General features: G+C 38.1%; 1 protein-coding gene across 1 annotated transcript; it reads right to left on the reverse strand.

Annotated features, from left to right (window-relative positions):
* Window positions 1-1,110: 1,110 nt before the first annotated feature.
* On the reverse strand, window positions 1,111-27,424 carry LOC146456738 (epidermal growth factor receptor kinase substrate 8-like). The gene is made up of 30 exons (XM_085093013.1): window positions 27,397-27,424; window positions 26,441-26,511; window positions 24,519-24,549; window positions 24,059-24,119; window positions 23,060-23,115; window positions 22,050-22,124; window positions 21,578-21,667; window positions 20,783-20,932; window positions 19,948-19,995; window positions 19,308-19,388; window positions 18,296-18,502; window positions 17,616-17,721; window positions 17,435-17,514; window positions 17,097-17,191; window positions 16,881-17,009; window positions 16,159-16,324; window positions 15,244-15,356; window positions 13,825-13,921; window positions 13,003-13,090; window positions 12,498-12,571; window positions 11,458-11,713; window positions 10,711-10,824; window positions 10,270-10,356; window positions 9,772-9,856; window positions 8,848-8,983; window positions 8,725-8,751; window positions 7,405-7,752; window positions 4,991-5,062; window positions 4,213-4,329; window positions 1,111-3,650 (listed from the first exon to the last, which is right to left on the reverse strand). The coding sequence occupies exons 1-30, from the start codon at window positions 27,397-27,399 to the stop codon at window positions 3,321-3,323; spliced, it is 3,393 nt and encodes a 1,130-aa protein (XP_084949139.1). The 5' UTR covers window positions 27,400-27,424; the 3' UTR covers window positions 1,111-3,320.
* Between the last annotated feature and the right edge of the window lie 441 nt (window positions 27,425-27,865).

Here is a 27,865-nt window from a genome sequence, read left to right on the forward strand (position 1 = left end):
TCCTTTTGAGTCAGCAGCGCCAACCGAGTTTCCCAATCTGTTTTGTTTGTCCTCGTACGCCATGCCTTTATTATCACCACCTTTGTCCTCATGGTCCATTATTACTGAATGGAGAATATTGCAAGACAACATAAGAATGGCTTCAGGTTCCGAGGAGAGCGCACCGTTCAAACAAAAAAACTGAAATCCGTTGTAGGTGGTCATTTCAACTTTTTGCCCCCATACTTTTATAATTTTTAGAATAGAACTTCAGGTAAACCCTTTTTCGATTCATCGAAACATGACACAGTTATGTGGTAAATTACCGCTTACAAGTGCTGAACGCGTGTAGGCTCATATTGTGGTCTCCGTGTTGATGTGAACCTCACTATGAAAGCGAGGCTAAGTGCAAAACTTTTCATTTGAAAATTAGTTTTGTTTGCATATGAATGGCAACTAATCTTTGCACTTAACCTCGCTTTCATACTGAGGTTCAAAGAAACTCGGAAATGGTCTATTTCTTTCGGCTTTCACTTATAGAAACGATTTGGGACGTTTTTATGACATTTTTACTAGAGTTTGTTGTCGAAATGTACTCCGAACCATATTCACGTATCAATTGTGGAGCAGACGTACAGAAAGCAGATATACAACTTGAGAGAGATTTTGAAGCAAACTACGGAACATTTTCGATGGATTTGGTTGTTTTTATCGATCGACGAAATCCCGAATGTTGTTGCTTACTTCAGCTCATTTTGACTGTTTTACCGCCTAATTGGACGGAACTTTATTGACCAAGCACATATTGAAGATAGATTATGAACTAAAAACATGTCTTTTTATTTTGCTGTTTTTTTTTTGCTTTTTTTTTTTTTCCAAAAAGTGCCTTTGATACGTGTAAATAAGGCGAAATGTAAACATTGCCGCCAGAAATGACTCTCCAATTCACAATTAGGCCTTCATTTTATTCCCCATTTTGTTTTCCATTCCTTCTTTTGTGTCTTGGTGACGCCGAGTGGAATCCACCCTAGCCACATTGGTGGGAGACGAGTGCTCTCATCACTGCGAAATACCTGCTTCCCTCGTTGTTGTTTTTTTTTAGCATAACACAGAAAGAAATAGAAAAAGACGTCATTCTCAAATGGCTCAACGTTTATTGACTGTTCTGTAAGTATTCTATGTTTATACATGCCAATACAATAATTTGATTTCCTGCTCAACAATCATCAAGTGGATCACAGCGGACTAAATATTCATTACAATGAGCATTCTATATTCAATAGATCGCGTAATTAAATAAATGTTAATAGGGTTATTATCAATCACCAAGTGAATCGCAGAGGGCTAAACGTTTACTACAGTAAGCATTCTACGTTAGAGATCGCGTAAGTAAATAAATGCCAATGCAATTATGTCCTACTCAATAGTCACCGAGTTGATTGCGGTATACAAAACGTTTTAATACAATACGCATTCCATGATCACTATGCAATTAAATAGATGCCAGTACAATTACTATATCCAAGAAAACAATCAACTAGTTGAACAAAGTATGTCAGTCACACTGAAAGGGCATCGTTTCAACAGTTCATAAATATGGGGCCCCAGGTCCTACCTGGACTGATCAAAGTTGTACCCCCGGTAAAAAAGGCCCCTGTGTTTTCAAGGATGGTTCCCCAGTTTTCACAGTCCCTTTAATAAATCGTGCTTATATTCAAATTCCACGTAATCAAAATAACTATTAATCACTCGCTTTTTTCACATACAAATATATGGAAACGATCAATTTAAACATCAACACTTTCTTCTTTACCAACCATAAGCGCCATTTTAAAAGATCTACGATATACGGGATACAGATGTTAATTTCCTTACTGCGTCCAGCACAAAAGGAAAGTCTGCGCATATTTTAGGTTCGAAGACGCTGACAGCAGCCGGGGAACCTTTTAATGTCCTATACAAAGGAAAACCATTTCAACGCCTATCATACGAGTGAATGGATATTCAGAGGAGTTGATGATGTTGAGAACTACTCTGCTTGTAAAGTTATATACATTACTTAACAATTATTTTACTTATCAGCCCAGAGCTAAATATATAAACTCTACATGCAAAACGGCTGAATAAACGCCTAATACTCCTTTACAAAAGTCTAATCTAGTGACTACAATGAACCATACAAAAATATAAAGCTAAATTCTCTCGTAACCAACCCGTTCCTAACATCGGGCGCGGACCTCTTTTTCAAATTCGTGGCTCGGTTACGCAAAGACCAAAATAGGTTTCTTGATCAAATCCAACCAAACTGTATTCAACTGGGACGCAAATTAACTTCAGTTGAATTCCATTCAATTATAATCACAACGGAACAGGTCGCACGGCAGCTTAGGAAGACTTGGTAAACCACGGAATGGAAGTACGTGAAATAACAGAAGATTGAAGAACCAAATTTGAGGAACACGTTTGTGGTTGGATATGATATGAACGAATTTATGTTGCATGTGTCCAGATTCCATGAAATAAAGGGTAGAAAAGGTGAGTTGGTTTATTTGATGGCTGACAAACAGAAACTTCGTTCTGTTGGTCTGAATGTTATAAGGAGAAAATAGAGAGAACCGAGCAGCGGTTTGGACATGGTCTCTGAGGAGTCACCTTCTTCGATGGCAAACTGTCGTTTCTTGCTCTTAAATGCGCAAAATCCGACTCTTCTTCAACTTAAGCCGTCGTGCGTACATGTTTCGTTATGAAAATGAAATGAATGTCGAAAAATTTAGAAAAAGAGGAATACAGCTGGCCTATTACAGAGGCCTGATATGAGGAGTAACGAGCCCGCGGTTACTACTGGAAAGTATAAAGTTACTCTGTCCCAGGTCCTTATATACAGCCATCCCTTCACTCTCCTCCCAAAAACTCTGGAATCCTGGGACGAGTTTACAGACAAGAGGCCTTGTCCTACTGTTAAACAGAAGAGAGAAGAGTGCAATAAACCACAAAAGCAAGCCCTTAATTTTAGCGACTCACAAACTCAACAGTGTCTGGGACACTAAGAATGATCCAAGGCACTTGTGACTTGGAGATTATCGGATTGAACTCGCCTTCCAATTTGATTGAGAAAACACGAATCCAAACCCCAGAATGGGAACATTAGTATCAAATATTTCCACAAAGCCAGGCAACTTCTTTGCGCTGCGCTGCAAATATATTCTCTTGCATTTTAAGAACGCAATGGTATACAAAAACCAATTTACATATCACTTTTTTGATTTACAAATTACCCAAGATTTTGCTACAAAACGCGCGTGATTACGTTGTGATTGCACTGATTTTCAGCTTTCAAAGCTCTATGTTGGGGGCTGTGTAGTAGTTACTGTGGGTAGACCGATGGTAGGGATAACATGAGGTACCCCGGTCGAAGCCATTGTAGTAGTATATGGTGTGTACATGGGTTGCGTGCCCCCCATAGGAAGGTACGTAGGAGCCGTGGCTGGTATACTCCCTAGGGGCATCATTGGGAGCTGCGGCATTACAGGGGGCATCGGGGCATAGGAGATCGGAGGGGCGATGTTCTCGTAGCCTGTAAGAAGTCGTTGCTGCTGGAATAGCTTGTCTTCGTTTAGTTTGAGCTGATCTTGCTGCGCTTGAATTTGACGTTGAAGTTCCTTCTGCTGGTCCTTCATAAAAGAATTTTAACATCACAATCAACAAATAAAACTCATCCTGGTTTTCCAATTTCTACGTGCCGAGTTGTTTATCCCTCCCTCCCTCCCTTCTGTATTTGCATTTAGCAAGCACCAACTACATCTAACTCTTTGTTCCACAGGTAAAGTGCAATTTTTATTCTGGTATCATCCCCCATAAAAGTTGCTAATTCACATCTCATTTTAAACTGTGATAAATTAAATTTTTATTAAGGAAACATAAAAATACACACATGATCAGTGCAATATTTGTGGACAGGCAAAGAACAAAAAACATGGCCGTAGATACTTTGGTTTCTTTTGTTTTTCACCTTGCACCACATAAAATACCAAAATGGTTTGCAGCAAAACAGTTTAGCCACCCAACTAATTTAACTTTGTAGTCATTTTGGGTGTCCAGTTACTGTGTGTATTTATAAATTTTATATTATATGTATTTATTCTTCCATTGAAGTTATAGTACAAATAAACGTTGTCTTGTCAGCCTAACGTGACAGTACAACCTTACGTGACAGCATTACGTCACGCAACCCACCTGTAACTCTGCCTGTTTCTGTCTCTTTTGTTGTTCTTCAAACTCGCGTTTCTGCTGTTCCAGCTCCAACTTTTGTCTTTGAAGCTGGTCAAGCAGGAATAGCTGCTTATCGTGTTCCTAGTTAAGAAGCGTAATCAAACGTTACAGAAATGTCGCATGATTTCCACCTTTCTTGAACGTGCTGAGATAGTCTGCATTGCCGGCGTAATCGGGGAAGGGGAGGGGAAGCGAGGGATTACGAGCGATTACACCGGCCACGCAGCCTAGGCTGAGAAAAAAAAAGTGATAAGAAGCAAAAGCACATTGGTGAAAAGCTATTTCTCCGCAAACAACCGCTAGATCGTCTATTTATTTAAGAAGATCGTGGAACTCGTGAAAGAAGGTAAATGACTGCGGAGTGAGAAGAGAGAGGATGGGGAGCAAAGAACCCTTTGGATGGTAGTTATTGAGGTTCGCTTATCTAGGGTTTATGCGATCGCCCCACGCTGGGGTAACCCGCGAGTTATGAACAAGGCATTCGCGTAAAACTCAAACAAATGATAGCTGATTATTTACATAGAAAAGGGGGTTCGCTTCAAAAGACACTGTGGTACTGCGTCGGTGGGAGGGTGGAAACGAATCAGACGGAATCGCCCTGACGAAGGGCTGCCGCTCGAAACATCAGCTCTCGAATGTTTCTATGGTGGCCAAATTACCCTTATCATATCGACTCAGTTGACAACGTCAAATATCCGTATCAAGATACATGTAGAACCTTGCGAGAGAACTATGTACTTACCAAAAGTAGTTCCTGTTGTTTTCTCTGCTCGCGGACAATTTTGTCAACTTCATCCACAGAAATCTTTCTCTCCTAAGAAAATCCGACATATTAGTGCCAAATTGTGCGAGGAAGGGACCTGGCATAAAATTGTTTCAGAATGACATTTCGGTCCTCTGGGTTTCATCGTCTTGCCAAAAACATAAGGGACCGTTCATTTTTTATGAGCATGGGGGGGGGGGGGGGGGGGGCTGGTGGGATTTGGGGGGGGGCCATGAGAAAAAAAATGGCACTAAAGGGGGGGGCTACCAAAAAAAATTGAGTGAAAGAGGGGGGGGGGGGGGGTCACCAGCAATAATTGGCTAGTAGGGGAAATTGAAAGTGGCTCAACACAGAAACAGATGAAGAAATTGAATATTATTTCAATTTCCTAACCACTTTTAATTTGTTTTACATTCTGAGGTCGAAATGTGCATTTCATATTAACAACAACTGAGGAAATGAAGCATATCTGTTGGAAAAGCAATAATGAATATAAACTGAAGTAGACACCTATGTTTGTACAAGTTCAAATCAATATAAAAACGTAACAGTCTCTCTATTGAATCATCCGTGGGGGAGTAGTTTTCTATTAAGTGGTTGTACTCAGAACTATATCAATAGATTGTTTAATGTTCTGTTTAATAGTACTCACTTTTATAAAGACTGTTGATTGGTAAATTATTTGAACCCAGGAGTATCAGTAGACTCAGTAGTATGCCTAGTGTGAACATCCAGATAAGTTTTTAATAATAGAACTGTTGTTGGTGACTTCAGTTGACGGTAAATCTGAGCAGAGGCCATCTTCAGAAAAGCTTGTAACTGTCATTTTTAATAGCAGTACTTTAATATCGAGGCGCGTAGGAGGGGGGTTCAAAGGGGTTTAAACGAACCCCCTTTGAAGATCAAAACTGGCGGAAGAAAAAGCACAATGAGGAGGTTGAACAACTGCATGAGGTGTACCATGCGAGAGAGTAGAATCTCCGCCCTGGTTCTAAATGCATATCAAATATGATATGCCTGTCAATCTTGACGAGATAGTGAATTTGTTCGAAGGCCTACACCCGAGAATGATGCAGTTTACCAGCTTGGTGTATGACTATCAGCAGATCGAATAGCTATCAGAACTTGGCAGGGCGCGGAATGTACATTGAACTTTCTTGTTTAAGTTCAAACAATTATGCAACAGAAATGATGTATATAGCTTAAAAAGCTGCTGTAAAACAAATTTGTGATTCGCCTAAAATGGGTCTAAAAATGCAGGAAATGAGGTTTCTGGGAACCTAGATTTTCAAAAATTTCCGGGGGAGCATGCCCCCGGACCCCCCTAGTAAGAGCGCCTCCAGCGCTCAGCAAGATTTGGGGCTCAACGAACACCCCTATCTAACCCTTACCTACGCGCCTGATATCTGTGTGTCCGCTGTTTTTTTCTGTTTAATATGACTCGTAATCGTTGATTGGTATGCTTCGATCCGTATTTTGTTAGTCAGATCTGTACGTGTATTAATTGTTTCTACTCGAAGGGGAGTTATTTCACGTTAACCATTTGCTTGATTAATTTTTCTAGTTCATTTGAGAATCTAAATGAAAATTTAGGGTTTGCCGTTGTCGTAAACGCGTTGTTATCTATAAAACGTTTTTTTAAACAAGAGAAATCTTTACCTAAGCTGAGAACGGTAACTTTTTAATAGTACTGTAAAGAAATCACAGTAACAATTACGTTTATCTTTGATATAAACAGTACATAAGCGTTTTGTTAAAGTAAGGAGTATGATTTGTTTCTGGTTGGGCGGGAGGGGGGGGGGGGGGGGTCATCAGAAAAAAATTGTTTCTGCTGGGGGGGGGGGGGCATGTGGAAAAAAATTGCATGCTAGGGGGGGGTCATACAGTTTCGTAGTGGTAAATAACCAAATCCCACCAGCCCCCCCATGCTCATAAAAAATGAACGGTCCCTAAGAGAATAAAGGTGCCCTCATAGTTCTTTCAGCAATTTCATTTCTTATACTTGTTAGACCTGGATATTGAAGGGTGGTCAGAACTTCAATTCGTTCCAGCAGCAAACAGTGGAGAGTGGTGATAACGAGGGCGACCAACAGAAACATCAGCTGTCTCAGTAGAAAAAGACTACCAGTTTCATAATTTCCTTTGTACTGCGAATAAACTAACGACTAAAATAGCGGAATGTAGGGGGAAGGAGGTCCTGGCAGTAAACACTGCTACGTCACATGATCAATTAAAACCAATCAAATTCGTGTCTATATTGGACATGACTGCAAAATTTCCACCAACCCGCCCTCCCTTTAAATAATCAACGTTGCCCTGACAAAAACTAAAAATAAAAAAAAATTGTTTTACTGCCTCTTGTCTAAACCTCCACACACAAGCGCATCGCTCACCCTTGGGCTCTCTTCTCCGCTTCTCGATTCTTCCTCAGTATCCAACACGGGTGGCGGGGGAATGAACTCGCTTTCAAACGATTCTCCACTGGATAACTTGCGCTCTGTCTTGCTATCAGACCGAGGCCTAGCATCAGGTGCCGCAATGCTCTTAGGGCGTGGTTTAACGGCAGGTGCAACAAGTTGTCCTGTTCTGTTACCAGTGCTTGATGTCCTGAGTCTAACTTGTGTCTCTTCTTCGGCCGCGGCAGCCTTGGCGCCTGCAACAATGCTTCTCAGCTCGCCAGCGTTTTCCGGTTCTTTTTCCCCTGGTTCCTCTGAGCGTTCCTTGCGTTTTTTCATTATGAACTGCAATAGAAATTGTTTACTCTTAGGGAAGTTGAACCTACAATCTCTGTTTTATTTTTTTACATCATGGTAATCCGCAGTTGAAGTGAGATTAAGGTCGGGACCTCCTTTTGTTACTGCGCATCTCGGGATGGTCTGAGAGTCTCTAACTTTTCAAGGATGATGCCTACTAATTCAAAGGTGTTTTTGCGCGGCTTATGACTATGTGGGAAAAGAAGATCTTAGTGAGGGCTGCTGAAATCCAAAAAGGAAATTGGGAGTGACCAAGCATCTTTCAGAGATAATTAAGTTTCAATTTGGAAAAAAAAAATTGCATACACTGTTATGTAGAATTTAGAATTATGGTTACTCAATTATCTCCGAAAAATGCGTGGTTACCCCCAATTTTCCTTCGGGTTCAAATAGCCCTTGCTAAGATCTGTTTTTCTCGTATAGTCATGAAAGGCGCAAAAATACCTCTGCAACAGTATTTTTCTTATCCCTTGTCAAAAAATTGCCAGTAATTATGCGAACAAACTAACTCAATGTGTTTCTTAAATTGTGATAAATTTCAGTTGTGTATGTAAAATCGTTTTTCGGGAGTTCGAGGAACGCACGCCAGAACATGACAATGTGAAATCCATGCTCTATTTTTTAACAAACAGGGCCATTTGATGAACGAGAGAAGGTCCCACATAGCAAGATGTAAGGCCAAAACCATTAACAAGGGACTCAAAAATCCACGTCTTCTTTATTTGCTAGGTCAATCTGCAGACGCCTCAACAGATAAAAAAGTGTTTTAGAAAAGTAATTTACCTATGTTTGTCTCAATACAGAGACATTTTGGAGGAGAGTCAATTTTCTCCAGAATACCTAAATCCCTCGACAATGTTTTGCAAACGTATAACATGTAAGCACAGGTAAACTGATTTCTTGAAAATCTTCTTAAAATCCTGCGAGCTCTTATGGAATGATATTCAAAAATCTACTTACCGCCAATTCAGATCCCTTGTCAGCCACCTAGAGGAAAACGAAAACAAAAACAGTCACTTAGTTACTAATAACTATCAATCTACCTACATGGCGAAGCTTTACAAATTTGTCAGGTTTTAATACCTTCCAGTTAGCCTTCTGCACCGCAAACTGACTAAACACCCTGGATCCTTCAGAGTCGCCACAAACTTGCTTCAGCTGGTCCTTTGTAAGGAGCTCCATGTCTTTAGCAGACTTATTAGACAAAGCCGTCACACAACTACAACGATAGAACACAAGGGAACAAGCTAAGGCTTAGCACAGTAAAACACTACAAATGCTTAATAAGAAGCACTAACAGTTAATAGCTGAAGTCTGTAACCATATGGTATAGTATTTATTCGATTAACCACCAACCTTCGAATAAGCGCCCACCCTAAAATGATAGTGAAATCCCACTGGCCAAATACTTAATAAGCACCCAACCCACCCCCTCCCAAGACATAATAGTTCTGTACTAGCCCAGCGTGAAGTGAGAGCAGCGGCGTCAGTTGTTTGGTTTTAGATACGGTAGTCGATGAACTTTTATACTATTTATGGCTTGTTCATGTTAGATTTTGCACCTTGTTTTGCCTTGTTGGAGTGAAATAAACTTGTTATCCCTTGTTTTGTTATTCACTAAAAATGTCCACGCTTGCTGAAAATGTTGGGAAAATAATAAGCGCCCACTCTGATGGAACCAAAATTAAATAAGCGCCCAGGGTGGTTAATCGAATAAATACGGTGTGCTTCATAATGGCAAATTTTTACGTAGGCTGCGTCGCTGGCGGTATTGTCCACGCGCGAATATAAGCTTTGGTGGCGGAACCGCCACGAGCGACGTAAGTCGCCACATTTTAAATCGCTTATTTCCATTCTCCTCGTGGATTCGCTGCTCGTTCGCCCAACTTTTGCTTTCGCCAATCATCCCGCCAGCTTCGCAGGCTAACCTTTACTGCAGGGGAAGGCCTTACAGAGAGCACCTTTAATGAGCTTACATAAAGTGAAAACCGTAAAACAGTAGCAAACCTGTCACTGAAGCCTTTGCTCTTGAGCCAATCCTGGACTTCACTGGCACTCGAGTCCGCAGTCAAGTTGACAACTGGCTGTGATTCTGTCAAATGAATGGACAAAATACCAAGAATTACAATCAAGTGGCATAGCGTACTCAATATTTGAGGACGAGGTGACCAAATCTGGGGATGAGATGGCTGGAACCAATTGCCCAACACTGAGATGAAAGCACAGGATCGTAACTGACTCGAGTGCTTGCTGGTACGTTACTTGTTATATTAACAAAATAGCAAACCCCAATTAGAACGTGCCAACACCTACCACGGTAAGTTTAAGTTAAACTGGTATAAATGCCTTTTAACTTATCGGGAAAAAAAGACAAACTTTACTTGGGGCTGAATCTGGCAATGGAAAAATAAAGCACTGGATTCACCACACCCACTGCACTGTCAAATATCACCCTCTACCTTCAGAGTTGGCTTCATAACCAAGTGTTCATACAGCACAACTTACCTTTCCGCTGGACCCTTGGTGTCAGACCACCTTGGCTTGAGGTCATCCTTCGTTTCAGTTCATCATTTAACATATCTGCCGAACTCACTGCAGAGAAGAGAGTGAAAAAAAACGAAATAAAACGTCTTGAATGTAATGTAATGTAACGTAGCCTCCCACGCAGTCGTTTTTAGGGAAGTCGTATTATCCCCCACCCCTCCCCCGTGTAGGAGGCCATGGCGTACGGTACAACAAAAGAAGAAAATAAAAGACTTGGGGAGGGACACACGGGCCTATAACGCCCACTTATTTGGACGTGACAGTCGATAATTTACATCTAAGACAGATTAAAGGAAGTGTAAATAGATAGTGAACTGTTGGGCACCATTTGCAGTTCACCAAAAGGTAAACATACAACAGACAAAAAGCTAAATGTTAAGAGAAACACAAACAAATTAATACTTCTGTTTTGCTGAGCCTGTTCTCGTCGTATCCTTTCGGCCTCTACATCAACTTTCTTAAGATTCTTTGCTTGGATAGCCTTGGCAAAGTCTGCCGTTTCGGCGAGAGTGGTTTCTAGAAACAGAAAAACAAAATATTCTTACATTGCAAACAGCGAGGGACCATTCATCAAGGTGTAAGTATCTTCTGTTTGGACTCAGTGCGCATTTTATCACAACACACCAGTCATAGCGGATAAGATAAGCAATATAAATGGTTCAAAATTTAAAAATTAGAGGGTGTGGGTGGAAACTAGGGTATCTGGACTTCCCACTTTCCCTGTTTCTCACCCTAGTGCTTTTAAGATCAGGCAGCCGGCAGCAAGCTATCACGGCCGGCAACAATAGTGGTGGGGGAGGAGGTATCAGAACCTGTGAAGGGGGTGCAGAGACAGGGCGATTTGGTTTGGCCAGTCCAACTTATGAGTTTGAAAATGAAAACAACAAAAATAGGTGACGTTCTTTTGTTTACAACAGCATTAAGAAACATGGACATTTGTGAAGCTGATTGTGACATTTACAATGTATGTTTAAATCTATTCCATGAAAAAGGAATACTCTCTGAAATTAACTTTTCAAAGGGCACATTGGCACTGTGATGTCTATCCATGCATGACATGAAAAGTAGGTTTTCTTAGAGCTAACAACAAAATTTACCGCATAAACTTTGGAAATAGAATAGTTTTATATTGAGTAACTTTTTACAAACCTTTCTCCTTTTGAGTAGTGACATTGATAGTTGTAATTACAGGGGGAGGGGGTGTGGTAGGTGGAGGGGGAGTGTCAGGGGGAGGGTTGGAGGGTGGCGGAGGGGGTATCAGCAACTGAGAAGGGGGTGCAGAGACAGGGCGATTTGGTTTGGCCAGTCCAACAGGGCGCAGCTCCACATGAGGAACCTTAGGACTTTCAGCTGCTGGAGGTCGTGGTGCTGACGACACATGAGTCGAAGTCTCTGTTTTCTGCACCTTAAATTACAATCGAAACAATAATATAACTTTAATGAGCACATCCCCATGAGAGCTTTTCAGTGTCAATTACAAAAATGAAAAACTTAAAAAATGACATGATGTAATGAAATGATGTGGTCGTGCAGAATCTACAATATATAATATATAATGCTAAGTATGAATTTATTAAATAATTTGTATAACAGGGTCGTTCTTAATTTACGCCTAAAGGTGCCAATGTTCTTATATAACTTCAAAGATTGTTCTATCAATTCCAAAGATCAATGGTTCTATAGCAAAACGTCTTTGTCCTGCACTAGTCTTATACAAAGGAATATTTAGCATTTGAAAATTCCTAGTCTCGGGCTTCCTTATCTTACTTTAAGTTACAAATTGTTCTCAGTTAAAACTTTTTAAAATTTTGCAGTGAAAAAAAAAAAAAGTTGGTTGACTGTCAAACTTCAAAGTTCTGGTGTTTCATATAACATCACAGACAAAGACAACCCTGCATGATTGTTGCCTGAATCTGAGACTAGTTTATGTCATTTCTAAGCTTTTCTCGTTTCTGTTAACTTCTGGATAATCGAGGAAAGAACTTTATGTTGCTGATTTCTAACACTGGAGGTCGGAAAGCAGCCAAAACAGCTTACAAAATATCATGCGCACACTGTTAACAGTAACTGTGGTTGCAAGCATGTTTACACAATTTTGTGGAAAATGTCCCTAAAATGTGTCCAATTATAGGACTGTATTTGTATCAACATTATCTTTTGGGAAACAGAACAAAGCCAGAGAAACTCACCACTGTTTGAGATGACGTCAACTGTGATGTCGGCACAGGGGGAGGTGCTGTTGTTGGAGGATTGGGAAGGACCACTAGAATATAAAACAATATTGATTACCATAGCAACAATATTCTAAAAGTACTTGTCAGTTATGCATTGTAGTTAACGTTAGTAATACATTTTATTTCACAGTTCTGCCATGAAATAGCATCAAACAAAAATTTTGTGCATGACAAGAAAAACATGCAGCTGTGAACTGGCATTAGAATCCTGTTTGACGTGATTTTACACACATACAGAATTTTATTATATGGTTTTACTGGTCCACAATAAAAAGAAAATTCTGGTTGGTTTCTGGGCAGTCTCAATTTTGCTGTGTAGGCAAAGGAATTTTTACTTGCAGCACAAAAATTTTTACTTTTAACAGCACAAAAATTTCCTTGAAGAATTCTTAAATAAATTAATTTAATTAATTAAACGCTTAATTGATAGAAACTACCAAAATTAGCTGTCACACCACACCTGTTTCTTCAATGATTGTATTTGGTACAAAACCAATGGCTCCTTCTGAGTTTCTAACGCACCACCACTGACGAGAATCCAACAGAACCTAACACAATGAAAAGGCAGTTACACAGTCATCAGCATCTAATCCCTTCCTGTTACATTGACAAATGATCAAGCCTTAACAGGTGATGAGAATAGAGAGAATGATCACTCCTCACCAACCATCATGGTGTTTTAATATTATGTAAACTCTGTCATTCAGGAGTCCAGTAAGAATCAGTTTGTCGCTACATAATTTAAATACTATTCTTGTTGATAACACAAACTAACTCCAGAGATTTGTTCTGACGAAGGGCTAACGCCTGAAACATCAGCACTCAAAAGACATTTTTCTTTACTGTGGCCAAATTACCTTATCTTAAATTATGCCACAAAAAACAAGGATTAATGGTTAAAACCAAACATTTTCCCCTACTTCCCTACTGCAGCACTAACTGGGTTTCTTTAGGAACTATCCCTCTCAAGTGTTACAAAAGATAACTGGAAACGTGCTTCTGCAGTAAAATCTTTAGCAAATGACTTTAGGCCACAAAAACAAGGATTTATAGTCAAAAAACAAAATTCACAGTGCAGGTAAAATTGAGAAAAGTTTGGAGTTTTTTGGTTTACTTTTTCTCCAAAACGTAACTTACAGAGTGGAAATCCACCATGTCTATTTGCATAAATAACAAAATATTGATCAAAATTTGTTTTCAGTGCACTTCAAAAAAGCTACTGACTACAATGTACTTCACAGAGTGACAACCAATCAAACTGCAATTCAAATGATCTCCTTACTGCAACTTCCTCTCCCTGATGAACTGACAGCTCTTTGCTGTTTCTAGCTTGGAAGTCATAAAGAACACGAACTCTCCTCAAACCCTTTTTGGTTGGACTAAAACAAGCAGAAGCAGTGACAATGTTAATGTTAGAATAGAACAATCAAATCAATGTAGTAAAATCTTACAATTTGCAATGTGCAGTTCCAGAAAATATCCAAAATATCCCGCCACGGAAGGTTTTTTTGTTTTGCACCCCCTGTCCCAATAGGAATTTCCAAATTATGACCTTTCATGGGGTGGGTATGGCATTTTTCTGAAACTGCACAATATTAAGATGTGCAAAATTAATTGTGAACTTAAGGTAAGACTCAACATAATCATTTTAATAGATGAAGACCAGTATTCAAGGAAAGTGGATCAATTTGAGTGACTTCTGCCAATAACTTTGTCAGAGATTGAAGGATTTTAGAGTTTACATTTTAGAAGGGCTTTAAAGTTTTATCAGGTCAAATACAAAAACTTAAATTCAAAATTAAAGTAATCCCCTATTTAGTACAGAAGCACTTTGTCTACTTCTTGTCCATGTACATGTATAGGTTGCATTATGTAAACCAACTTAAAATGATGGGCTGAGAGCACAATGGTCTGATGTCAAATTTTTGTTTTGCTCAAATTGTCAGAATCTTTCTATGTGTTTATTATTGTTTTGTCTTTTTTCCCCTCAGGTTTATGCTAAGTTTTCAAGACAAAACAAGCCAAAGAGGACTGTTGCACATGTATGAAGAACACGGCTACAAACAAGCTAGCAATTTATTATTATACCCACGCTTCTTGTTAGGAACTGGTAACCGGTTATTTTTACCCTCTATTCAACTAGATGTTACGGGCTATTGTGAAAAAAATGTTTCTGAAATTTATTATTGAAACCACTACCATAATTCATTCTATTTCTTGTTTGGGAATTTCCTTTCCATAAATGATGTAAAAACATCCAGCAGATGATACAAGGGGTATCACGTTGAAACATCCACCTTGGTTTGAACGTTGTCTTTCATCAAAAGCAACCCTGACTTCAAGCTCCACCATGTTTGGTTCCCATTCTTTCTGCGGCAATCTTGCTCCCATCATTCCCTGGGAGAAATTCACAACAGTGCATCCACCTGTTGTTGCAACTTCATGACCTCCTTTCACTTATGTCCAGAAATGCACCTAACCTTGATTTTGGGTACTTTATATAAGACAGACCTTTTTGTCATTTTCATATGACCTCATGTTTGACAGAATTATTTGTGTTTTAGTAAGAATTTAGGGTAGGGGACACTTTGTGATGTCTATCATATAGTTCATGCATCTCATTAGCGTGCATTTCTGGACATATCTCCCTCCTTTTACAAATCTTAACAAGAACCCTGTATACCCTCACTGGGTTGGATACCTGGTTGGTGTAGGCTCTTCTGGTTTTTTCACACTTGTCAGACGTCTGAACTTGGCTGCTGCTGAAAGAACTGCTGCATTTGCCAGATTTGCTACAATAGAAGGATCTTCACCCTGAAATGTATCAACAGGCGCGACTTCCCTTATTTCTTTTTCTTAACATTATTGATGTGTGCCTATTTCTTTCTGAAAAAGTGATCACTGTACCCCTCCAATATTATAATACAGTTCTGTAAATATTAGTCCATTGTATATTTATTTTAAGATGGGTGAATAAAGCTCATTATAATTATTATTATTATTACTTTACCATTATTATGTAATTTATTTCAATAATAGTTCCAAGTCATCTATTATTTCTTTCCTTCCCTAAATGTGAACTCTCGTTAGGATGAATATGGCTTTTGAAATCTATAATATGCACCGATTCAGCAACCTCATTCCTAAAGCCTCTGATTCCACAAGGTACCAAGTATTAAATGAGGCTGGGCATATCATGGTCAAATGTTGAGAAGTTAAAATTATTACACTTAATCTCTGTAAAGGTCACTATTGAAAACTGATCAAGGATTTTCTGAAATTGATACTTAAGTGTTAGAGACAAAAACCAAATTGCAATTAATTCTTAACCAGTGGAAGCACAACATTGGATTTGAGAATCAACAATTTTTGTTTTTTGCTACTATCTGAAAGCAGACCTTCTTTTTATAAAGTGGACTACAAGTCTTATTGTGAAATTCTAAAAACTCAAACAACACTTCCACATTTTCCTATGAGATTCAAAAGTAGACTTATTTCCAACAATTTCATGCCAATTAACAAGTACTTTTTAAAATTCCTCACCCCCTTCAAACATAAGTGACAGCACAAACATGAACAATGGTTAGAAGAAGCAAAGGCAGAAGGCTTCACAAACCTTTCTGTGTTCATCATTGAGCTGAGCCACAGCTGCGGCATTAGCAGCAATGGCGGCACTAAGGTTAGACACATCTTTACCAGCAATAACCTGTGGAGGCACCCAGCCATCTTTAAACACTGGTGTGTATGGTGGAATGAACTGATCCTTGAAGTTTGTGCTTGACCTGACGAAATATTACCAAGCATGTCACAGAAAAAGAAACATTCTGGGCTTGTTTTATGTCAGAATGATCACAATGCAGATATTTTTTCAAAGTATATTAGGGAGCTTATCATTGATTCTGTAAGTAATTTGCATTTTAACAGGGACAATATTTGCTGCATCTTGAAGTCGAAAGGTGTAAAAACAAATTGCACCTCAAACCTTTCAAGAGGCAACTAGAAACCACATTAAGAGTAGTGAGGAAGTAAAATTGTTAATTTAATTTTTGCAGGATACAAACAAGTTGTATTATTTTAGAGGATAAATCCCTTTCTGAGAACAAATCTTCGCAAAGTTGTGTGAGTATGTGAGAACAGCGCAACAGTTGATGTTTCTTGCTTTGTCATAATTTACAAGAATTAACAGTTGATGATGGTGTTCTCCACCAAAGTGATGATGGGAAGAGATCAAAGGAATAAACCACCAATTAACTTACAACCCTCATTATTTCAGAAAAATCTTAACTGTAGAAGGTAACTGACAAATATACATAGTTAAAGTGCTAAAATTTCACATACTTTGGCAGGGTCCAGTTTGGTCCTAGAGAATTCCAAAGTTCAATTTCTTTAGATGACAAACAGTTCTGCAGGAATTCCACAGTTTGAGTGGAAAGCAAAGGTACCACGACTGCTCTGGCCTTTTCAGGACTGTGACAGAAACAAGACACATTTATTTAATTAACGAGCCAAACAAGATCAACATTGTCATACAAGGAAATGGAAGAAAAAACTTACCCTCCAGTACAGCGAATTAACAAAGTGAGAGGCACAAACAAGTAATGAACTAGTTCAGCGGCATTTGGATTGTGAATGTGCTGCCTTAACCTGGACTGTGGACAGATAAAAAAATATAATTAATATGCACATTTGTGACTACAACGAAAAAGAAACTTGACCGAAACCTTAACGTGGTCTGCCCCCAGGGCATCACATGTAATGTGATAAATTATGACGAATTTTATTTTACTTCAATCAGAAGAACAAAAATCCAAACCTGCTCACACCAGACTTTAAAAGTATGAAAAAAAAAAAAAAAAAGGTTACTGGTTCTGATTAAAGATGAGAACTCTTACCAGCAAGTTAAATGCATGTTTAAATTTTTGAAAAGCATCGTAGAAATCTGCCTCTGGAGGTGGTCGGGCTTCCATTGAGTCTGTTGATGCAACAGAAACACAATAGCTTCACCTCACACCAAAGAAGAAACACCTTAAGAATTCAGTCTTGTACTTCCATGAATGCGAGTTGTCAACTTACGTTTAGCCTTTCCTTTCTTTTTCTGCAACTTTTTCCATGCTTCTGCAGACTTTTTAGTTCTTATGACTAAGTTTTCAATGTCATCAATACAGTGGTTCAAAATTTGCTAAAAAACAAAAAACAAAACAAATCATTTCAAGATTATAAGAAATTCACATGAATGGATGATCTTGTTAGCTGTAAGTCCTGTAACAGAACTTCTCAAAGGCATTAATAATTCATGAAGAGAGAACAAAGGAAATCACTACAGTGAAGGAGGTTTCGAAATGTGATCTTAATTATCATAAAATTTGTGAACTTTTGCTTCAAATTTCTCCAAGAATTATCTATAGTTTGAGAAGCTATATCAAACACTCGAAAGAGTGTTTCCTCCTATTTCCAAACACCTCGAAGTTGGTTAAAAAAAAACTTGGCTGTGCCTCGTTTTTCCAACCTACTTCTCGGTGATTGGAAATTGGAGGAAACACTCTTCTTCGTGTTTGAACTATTAATTTGATTCCTTTGAAGCCTGAGTAGAACATATTTATGGAGTATTCAAACATAATACTTATTTCAAAATCTAAATTTCAATCTGCAATTTTGATTCACATTGGAAAGGCAAACTAAACACAGACAAGTTAATTGAATGCAAAATCTTTAATCACCCTCACATTTGAAGGGTAAGGGTGTGAATGTCTTACCACGTCTCTGTTAGTTCGTCCCTCCAAGATTTCAGCTGACAGTGATTCATCAGGAATATCAGATGATGATTCTGATGCCTGGTATTTAGAGGAAAGTTGTGGTTTTTCAGGTTTCTTTGCACTGTTTTCCGACACCGCAGAAAATGCTGCAATGGTTTGGGCCACCAGTGATTTCTCATAGAGATCTAACCTTTCTTGATCAACCTCCTACAACAAGAACATTATTGATCAGTAATGATATTGAGCAGTTTGTCTAAAGAACACCATCTACCAGTTAGAGGCCTTAAAGAATCTCTCACCTTTCAGTTTTGGAAGAGTACAGTTGGGAGCTAAACAGGCATTTCTTAACTTCCAGAAGTCATTATTTTTAGCGAGCAATTATTCTTTCCTTGTGGGAGGGGGTGGGTGGTTATGAATAGTTGTGAATTTTTCAAGTATTCAATGTTATGCCATGCAGCACCAAGACAAAATAACAGACTGAGTAAACCCATGAGTTTTCATCTGAGTGTTGATCTTAGGAAGGAAAAAGGAGACCAGAAAAGGCAAAGAGAAAATTTGTAAACCTCAGTTGGAAACCTGAGGAAGTCCCGAGTGATCAAGACGGTAAATGAATGAGCCATTAACTGAATGGGGCTTATATTTATAATTCCAGAGGGGGTGAAGCACTACTACTTCCTCTTGGATGAGTTATAGTTTGTCTGTCACAGGGTTTTCCCTGCGCATTCAGTGCAGTGCAGTCCAGTCCAGAGTTTACAGTATAGAAGCATTGCAAGGATTGAAATTATAAGGACTCAAATTGATATCTATGATTCATAATAAATTACAAAATAAATATAGAAACTGTAAATGATGATTTTTGTGCTAAAAACTCAAAATTTCATGTTGTAAAATTATGCTCTACATAATTTGCTTTGTGAGTTTCTCTTAAACTATTTCAACTGCACATTTCAACAACAGAAGTAATAAAAACATTTTGCATTTTAAAATAATTCACCATATCAACTGTATGTACCTTAGGGGGTGGAGGTGCTGGATGAGTAGGGGGTGGGGGTAGGATGACACCACCTCTTGCAGCAAATTTGTGAGGCATAGCCTGTACAAACAAGATGAAAAATGAGTCACAAAAGGTCTGTGTATGTCCCAAGTAAATGAAATTAAGGCCATGAATATCTGGCAACTAGACTAATCAGCTTCTAACCAACTCAATTTAGGTACCTGAGCAGCAGAGTTCACTCTGAGTATCATGTTACAAATGCATTTTAATACATAAATTTCTCTGTTGAGGATTGTTTGTTACAGTGTATTTCACAGAAATAATTCACTCTGCCTGATGTTCACTATTTTTATTAATAAAAGTTATTTTACAATCAGCAGACTGCCACTTTTTGCCCGTATAACAATTATTATTGTTCACTTGACACAAACCAGTTTTTTCCCTTCGTTGCTTCATTTCACTACATCATGCATGTGGCATACAGTAGTATGTATGAAAGTAATGACCATGTGTAAAACTTACGACTCAAAACATATGACTCATAGGCAGATCGTTTGTACTGCACTTTTCCACAAAAATAATAACACCAAGTGCTGTAAAAGTAAGCACATCTGTCAACCTTACGGCTAGCTTTTTACAAAAAAAGTAGGCTATGTACCGTTCTACTGCTGGAAGCTTTCATAATTTCTGTGGCCACAACTGCTGACTGTGAAATCAATACAAAATACAATAAAATCACAACTGCACAGTCAAGTGCTATCCCTAACATGTAATACTAATCACATACAAAAACATGGATAAGTATTCTATCCTAAAGTGTGTAACACAGTTTTGTCACGTCACGCATTATTTTGTCACCCCACTGATGATGAAAAAATCAAAACTGACCTATAAAAATGACCAGTAGCATTGCACTATTTTCTGCTCCATAAATTGAAGGGGTGAGTGGAAAAATGCCCTAAGTGACATCTGATCTTATGTCAAATTCTCCTTTGCTAATACAAGGAAGAACAAGGCAATTTTCTAGGAGAATTCAGCACTCAATCAGATGTCACTTAAGGCTTTTTTCCACGCACCCCTTCAATTGTTCATCATACAAACATTATTTTTCATTTCTTCAAAACAAGGCTTTAAAGGTGTTCAGAACATGTACATACACATGTACTTGAATAGTAAAACACAAGACACTCAGATTTTGCATTCAGTTTAGTGAATATTAATTTTACACTCTTTCTGCTGAATAACCTCTTTGTATTGCACTAAACAGCAGTTATTGTAAAAACATTTCAACCTTGAATGAGCCAGATTCTTCAAGCTATGCCTTCTGATGTACTCCCAAATAATAACCTTAGAGCTTTAGCATTGGGTGGAAGGAGCACCACAGGAAGCAATTCCCAGTCCACAAAGCTAAGACTAGTAAAATCAGATGAAGTACCCCGAGTCTGTTCGGGAAAAACTATGTATAGTTACGCAAATTTTAATAATGTACATACAGGAACCCTGTCAGACTGGAATAGATGCATGGCAGCAAACTTGTCCTCTGTCTGCAGTGTGTTGAACACGAGCACGCTGTTTAAATCAGGATCATCGTTGAAGTGATGTACATGTCCAATTGAACTTAAGGGGAATACTTCAACAACATCCTGTTACAAGAAAAATTAACAGACCATGAGAAAGACCAGGAAATCATTTGCCAATAAAGGAATAAAGCTTTTTTTGTGTATGGCTGGTGCCTGACACCTAAAAATTGTGGCAAGCATCTAATTTCTTGTTAGGAGCTTGTTAGATAAAGGAAAGAGAGACTTACTAAAAGTTCAACTTTACCATCTATCTCCAAAGATCAAACTCTTTGGGAGGACATGCAGTTAGTGGACAATCAAACAGTTTCCAGTTTCAACTCTGATCAGTTAAAACTCACGTCGGCTTCATGAAAGCTCGGTATCAACATGTATATTCTCTGAACTGTTCTCCTTAGTATATTTCTCACATGGTGCAACAATCTCGGATAATTCAAACGAAAAATTAAGACCACCCCCGCACCACGCCACCCTCCCATTTCAATGATAGAAAAATGGCTGTTTGCTTTGTGCATGAATTCATCATTGATTTTGGGGGGAGGGGGGCTTAATTTGTTATTTTATTCCTGTTTTCCATCCAAGATTGTAGCTGAAATTTGTTTAAATATCAAGACATTTCATCTTTGATGGACATGTTCTTTATTCTCATAACTTTTATGTTTGATCGAGTGGAGGTTAGCTAGTACAATATCATTTTCTTTTTATCTGAACCTGTGTTTCTCCATCTAAAAGTACAACATCAGTATCTGTCAATCTCATCTCCATCTCCTTCGTCCACTGATTTCCTCTGGCTAGCAATTCCTGTTTAAACAAACGACACATCCAGATCAGTCTACAGTTCATAAAGACGCTGTATCTAGAACCACATGATTCAAGGCTGTCACCTAACATGAGCCAGGTAGCGTGGGTTGCCCAAGAAAATGCTCTGGTCACCTAATTTTTTGCAGCAGCAACTAACACTTCACATGTTGGGCTCCTAACTTCTCGGCTTTTGGACTTGTGGGCTCCTTGCCAGTTTCCTTAGGTAACAGCCTTGAATGTCGATGCAATGATTGGAGCAGACTGCTTTCAAGTCAATAAAGCATCATCTTCAGTCCTGGCTAAGTCTTATAGCCTTATAGCTACACTTGACTGTGGCATAAAGCTGAGTCATAAATGTACTCATAAATGCTGATTGTTGTACCTTGGTTTGCCTAAGTCTTTCTTGTGGAGGGACTTGAGACTCTTGAAACGTTTTTAAAGTGAAGGAGGATAAATGCTGTAGAGAAAAGCAAATTTTTATTATATTCGAGTCCATATACTTGTAAATGGTGGAGTGCATTATATTTTCTTTTTGTTCAATGTACCTACAGTAGATTATTCATACAGCTCAAGTTAGCATGATCATCAGTCTTTGCATTATGACAAACACAGTGAAGTCAGGGGCTAAGTCCGTGTGTTCTGACAAGTGTTACAATTCCTTATAATAGTTTGTAAATGTTTTGGTCTGATCTTTGCAGGTCACTTGCTCAGACAAGCATTTTGAAAGGACATCTTTGCAGATTCTGGTTCCAGCAGCCCTCCCACCCTCTTGAGAGTTTAGATAAGTATCAGGTCACATGAGCAGGGATATCACCAACAGCCGGCTACCGGCGAATTTATCACAACACCAGCTGAAATTTATACAGAACACAAATACTTGAGGCTAAGTTTAAAGGTAAACAGTCCAAAAAGAGCTGGCTGGGTTTATTGATGAGCCTGCTGAGGTTTTTCTTTGCTACATCCTTGCATGAGTATCTTCTGTTGATTTCCTTCTGTGCGACAGTGCCTGTTGACTGGCTGCCATGGACAAATCTGTTCTGCACCTTAATGCATAACCCCTTGGTAACCTTTAAGGCACCATGGTTCCAAACCTCATTTATTAGCGATGAATTTAACTTTTGATATTATTACAAAAAAGCAGTCCCTATTAGATTATTTTCCTGAATAAGCTTCTCAGGAAAAGTAAGTATTGGAGAATACTGATCTGGTTTGTTCTTTTTTATATCTGACCAAGGCGTAAGTGAGGTTAACAAAATTACCAATTAAAATGATCTTGAACCAGTAACTCAATATTAGTGTGCTAAATGTGAGCTAGAAAGACTAAATAAAGCAAAACTTTAAAACCTGTTAAAAAGAATCACCAGATGAACACAGGCTTAATTTTATGCATACCTCAAGAAGAAAATTTGTTCTTGCAGCATACTGGCTTGCAGACTGTTGCTTTATTTCTGATAACAACAAACAAGGTAAAAAAATATTTAACTTACAACAGGCTTCCCAAAATGTTTGGAGGTGGTAAGCTACAACACAGGAAGAGAAAAGTGTTCCAAAGAAGACAGGGGCCAGTCTGATGTAACACCCAAAATCTGGTCATCTGGTCACGTTTGTTAATTAAAATTACATAATACTTTTTTCAATTAATACAAACTTGAAGAGGACTTCTAGAGGCTCTCAAATTTATTCATCCTTAAAATTTCTCCACTATTAACCCGACATTACCCTGCAACACTGAGTAGATAGCCAGGGATGAGTTGCCTTGGAAGTCACACTTTGAGAGAGAACGTTTAACAACCAAGCATGAAACAAAAGTCTTTTTTTTTTTTTTTTTATAAATAGGAATTTCAGTGGAATCTACGGGGTGGCTCTTCTCTCCACTGTTTCCAGGTCGAATTGGAATTTGGAAATGCTGGTTTTTGTGGAGGGAGGAAAACCGGAGTACCCGGAGAAAAACCCTCCGAGCGGGGACGAGAACCAACAACAAACTCAACCAACATATGACGCCGAGATCGGGAATCGAACCTGGGCCACATTGGTGGGAGGCGAGTGCTCTCACCACTACACAAGCATGAAACAAAAGTCTACCAAATTTAATTGCAAGATTAAAGGGAGAAGGGATAGTAGAACAGACCAAATGTTGGTGACCAGACTGTTGGTTTTCTTCGCTTTGAGGGATTTTCTGGAGTTTCTGGAGTTTTCCTCCTCTACAAAAGCAGCATTCCTTTAAATTTATAATTTCCAATTCAATGTATGATCTCAGATCAATCTATAGGTTTGGAAGTTCCAGGTCGGATTAATTTCAACCTGCAAATGGTCCCCCCACCTCCCCTTCTCTAAGATAAGGGGTCAGCCCCACCCATAAAGCATAATTAAATATTATTCAGCTTTCATTACCTGTGTGTGGTCCTAAATTAGGTGAGTTCTTTGGTGATCTTCTTGGTCCAGCACCATTGGCCTGAAGCATGATGTACAAAAAGAGCAATAAATGACTATGTAAAATTAAACAAATCTGAAACTTTGCTGCTGCTAAAAATACTAATTAATTAATTACTAAATGAATTACTTGTCTTATGATAGATGCTCTTGGATACCAATAAGCATGCACACAGATTGGTTCCTTGCTAGAATGCTATTAAATTATATCATGCAAGTAGAGAAGTCAGATAGAGGAGATAGCAAGTTAATGAAATAACAATTCTCATGGATATTACGGAGACTCTACCGCTTAGCTACGAATATAACATGTATAACTCAGTTTCAAGGTAAAATAATTTAAATAAATAATACTTTAGTAAACTTTTTATCTTAAAATTTAACTGCTCAAAATATTGAAGGATTAGCTATCAACACCTACCACATTTGGTGGCTTTCCCTTGTACGAACCACTACGAATAAGATGATACAAATGCACTTTATTAACATGCAGTTGAAGTAACGTCATCTGTACATTATTTACTTCCAGATCAGACATTTCAATTTTTCTACAGATAACATGCAGCTATTGTCTCTAAGAATTTTGCCAACTCTACAACAGATTTTGTTTAACTGGCAGAGATATGGAAGCCATGTTAACATGAGATCATAAGTTTGAGATAACTACAGTGAAATGTGTCCATGGAAGCCATAGCTACATATTATAAAATGTTATTGAAAAAATCAACAATTGAACAAAAGATTGCACTGTAACAAAACGTTGACCATTCTTTTGCTGACAATGGTTTTCAAATAATTTTTGACTTCCATGTCATCAAGCACTGCCTTAAGGATGCTTGAAAGGGTTTGTAGCTGTGTGCACACATAACCTGTGCATGTACATGGAAGAGCTAAGGCAAATAAATCAGCTGAATTAATTAATTTATTACTTTGTTTATTTTAAACCCTGGGATTACAATTTTTTCAGAATTAAGTATCAGCAGTTAAACTTTATGTATAACTGCAGCTGTATACAATATATAATTATTATCATCAACCAATAACCTTGTTTATACTCCCACTGTTATAATTACTTGTTTATTAAAATTATCTTGATTAGTATTAATTTTTAAACTCCATTTTGTCTTACAGATTAATGGATGTTAAATCAAAAGTGACAGATTTCCTTGCTCTATTTGCCACTTTCTTCTTGTTTCTGGAATTCACATTCTAAGATTAGTTAAATTGAAAATTAATCTCACTTAACAATCATTACAGCTGATTAGATTCATAAATTTTGTATGTGCACGGGCGGGTTTTCTGCTGAGATTGAGAAAATCAGAGGCACCAAGTTGCCAAAAGCAAGATGCATCCAACTGATTGTGCATGAGGAAGGTTTTTTCTTTGAAAAGGGTACTTAATTACTCCCTGATGCAAAAACCTAACTCTGAAATATTCCATACACTGCCTCCATTCAAAAGACCAGTAAGTCATGTTGCTGGACAGCCAAATGACCTATTGACCTTTGTTCTTTTGTAAAAATAATATTGGTGACATCAACACACTATTAAACACTTGGGATGTTGTGCCTTGCTCTTTTCAAAAGCAGGATTGTATAACAGCAAAGTACGACATAAGTGTGGGATATCATAGAAAAAAATCTGGATCTTTCATAGAAAAAAATCTGGATCCCCAACAAGAGCTGAGCTCACAACCTGCACACAGGTCGGGTGCTCTGACCACTGAGCTTCGGCAGGACTTTTGGTAAGCTAATTAAATTGTTTATTACTGACTATGCATCCTATTGAAGGTTGTGAACAGCTAGGGAAAAGCATCCTTTCTTTGTTTCATTATTAGCAAGCGACTGACATTCGTTGCTGTAGTTCCTTTTAGTTCACCTTTTGGCCAATATTATTTGTATGCAGCATGCTTAAGATAATCTAAGGCAGGGATTTGCTAACACAAGAGCAATAGCTTGTGTCTTAGACATACAATAAACATGACTCAAACAATAATAAAAGCTATAATGTCTAATAATATTAAATGGGGGCTAAAAACAAAAAATCCCTACCTTTAGAAGGATGCAACCATTTAAATTAAGCGAGCAAAAATGTTATAACTTACTGTAAATGGTTTGAAACCAGGATTCATGACATCAGTACATAAATTACGATCATCAGGGTGACATTGAATAGTCAATGTTTGAGGTGACATTGGCTAGTCAATGTCACCTCAAACAGTCGCTCTCAGGACTACACTCACCCAGATAATCATGATTTACATATATGTACTTAATATGAAGAAATATATGCACCTTGATATTTTCAAAATTTGTACAAGTGGGACACATCAAATAATTCTTACCTTTTCTTAGAATCTACTCCATTTTGATGTGCCCAGGAATTATCATTTCCATAGTTGTATGGATCTAAGGACTAAAGCCATGGACAAAAGTGCAAATTATGAACAAGTAGACTATTTTATTGTTTCCCCAAACTACAATACATGTAGCTGGACAGATTTCTATTATTCATCTTTTCCATAAGCCAAGGAAGAAAGATTTCAAGGGTGGTGACTATTCTAGGGAAGTCTAAGGCACAATTAAGTTTCCTGGGGGTGGGAGGAGGGGGAAGAGGAGTTAATAATGAGAGCATCTCTCTCCTAATGTTTTGTAGTAGAAGCAATGGCAACGTCATAACAGATGCAGCAGACAGAAACAGCTAAGTCCAAAGGAGAAAATAATATTTTTCTCATTCAGGAGACTTTCTATTGATTTCTCAAACTCATTAATAATTCATCAAGCCAAAACAAAGCAAATCACTACCGTGAAGGAGGTTTAGAAATGTGATCTTAATTATCATAAAATTTTGTGAACTTTTGCTTTGAATTTCTCCAAGAATTATTAATTGTTTGAGAAGCTATATCAAAGAGTGTTTCCTCATGTTTCCAAACACCTCGAAGTTGGTTAAAAAAACTCGGCTGCCCCTCGTTTTTCCAACCTACTTCTTGGTGCTTGGAAATCGAAGGAAACACTCTTCCTCGTGTTTGATCTATTTACTTGAAAAATTTTCAGCATTATTTAACTTTAAGCCCCAAAAGCAACTGACGTCTCATTTCCTCTCACAAAGTCACTTCTTGATCAAAACATGCTGTTCAGGAAAATAAAGGAATTGATTTCCAAAAAACAATTCATGTCTTGATTTGCTAACACAACCTCTCCAACCAGTACTATTTGGGAGAATTCACATGTTGATTTTCGTTGACTTTGCGGGCAAAGGGTTAACATAGAACATGAAATTATTATTAAGTGGCATACATACCATTCTTGGTCCTAATGAATAAGAGAGACAGAGAAAGAAAAGAGTTAGTATTGGTCACATAAAGTCTAAAAATATATATAAACAATTTCCAAGTGAACAACTTTTCAATAAATTTGTGTCAATGAATGTAAACATATAAAACATATTTCAAACTGCGGACAAAAGATCAAATAGAACAAAGATCCTCGCAGTTAGTACACAACTTAAGCAGTTGCGAAAAAAAACTAACTGCGAGGATCTTTCTTCTATTTGATCTTTTATCTGCAGTTCAAAATATATGTTTCACATATTTAAATTCGTTTATTCATCCTTTACGGGTTTATTACAAACTCACAATATGACCAGCACCCAGTTGGCTTGATAGCTCAGTTGGTAGAGCACTGCACCGGCATCGCAGAGGTCATGGGTTCGATTCCCGTTCAAGCCTGAAGTTTTTTCAGGCTTTCTCTTCGCAACTGCTTAAGTTGCA

This window comes from Pavona decussata, unplaced genomic scaffold (genome assembly GCF_977016875.1).
Source record: "Pavona decussata unplaced genomic scaffold, jaPavDecu1.1 SCAFFOLD_254, whole genome shotgun sequence".
Classification (NCBI taxonomy): Eukaryota; Metazoa; Cnidaria; class Anthozoa; order Scleractinia; family Agariciidae; genus Pavona; species Pavona decussata.

Bases quoted from the DNA above. Each gene is read 5' to 3' on its own strand.
- LOC146456738 (XM_085093013.1), bottom strand. The intron at 17,192-17,434 runs GTAAGAGTTCTC...ATCTGTCCACAG, and splicing joins AACATGCATTTAACTTGCTG to TCCAGGTTAAGGCAGCACAT. The intron at 3,651-4,212 runs GTGGGTTGCGTG...TCTTTTATGAAG, and splicing joins AGAAACAGGCAGAGTTACAG to GACCAGCAGAAGGAACTTCA.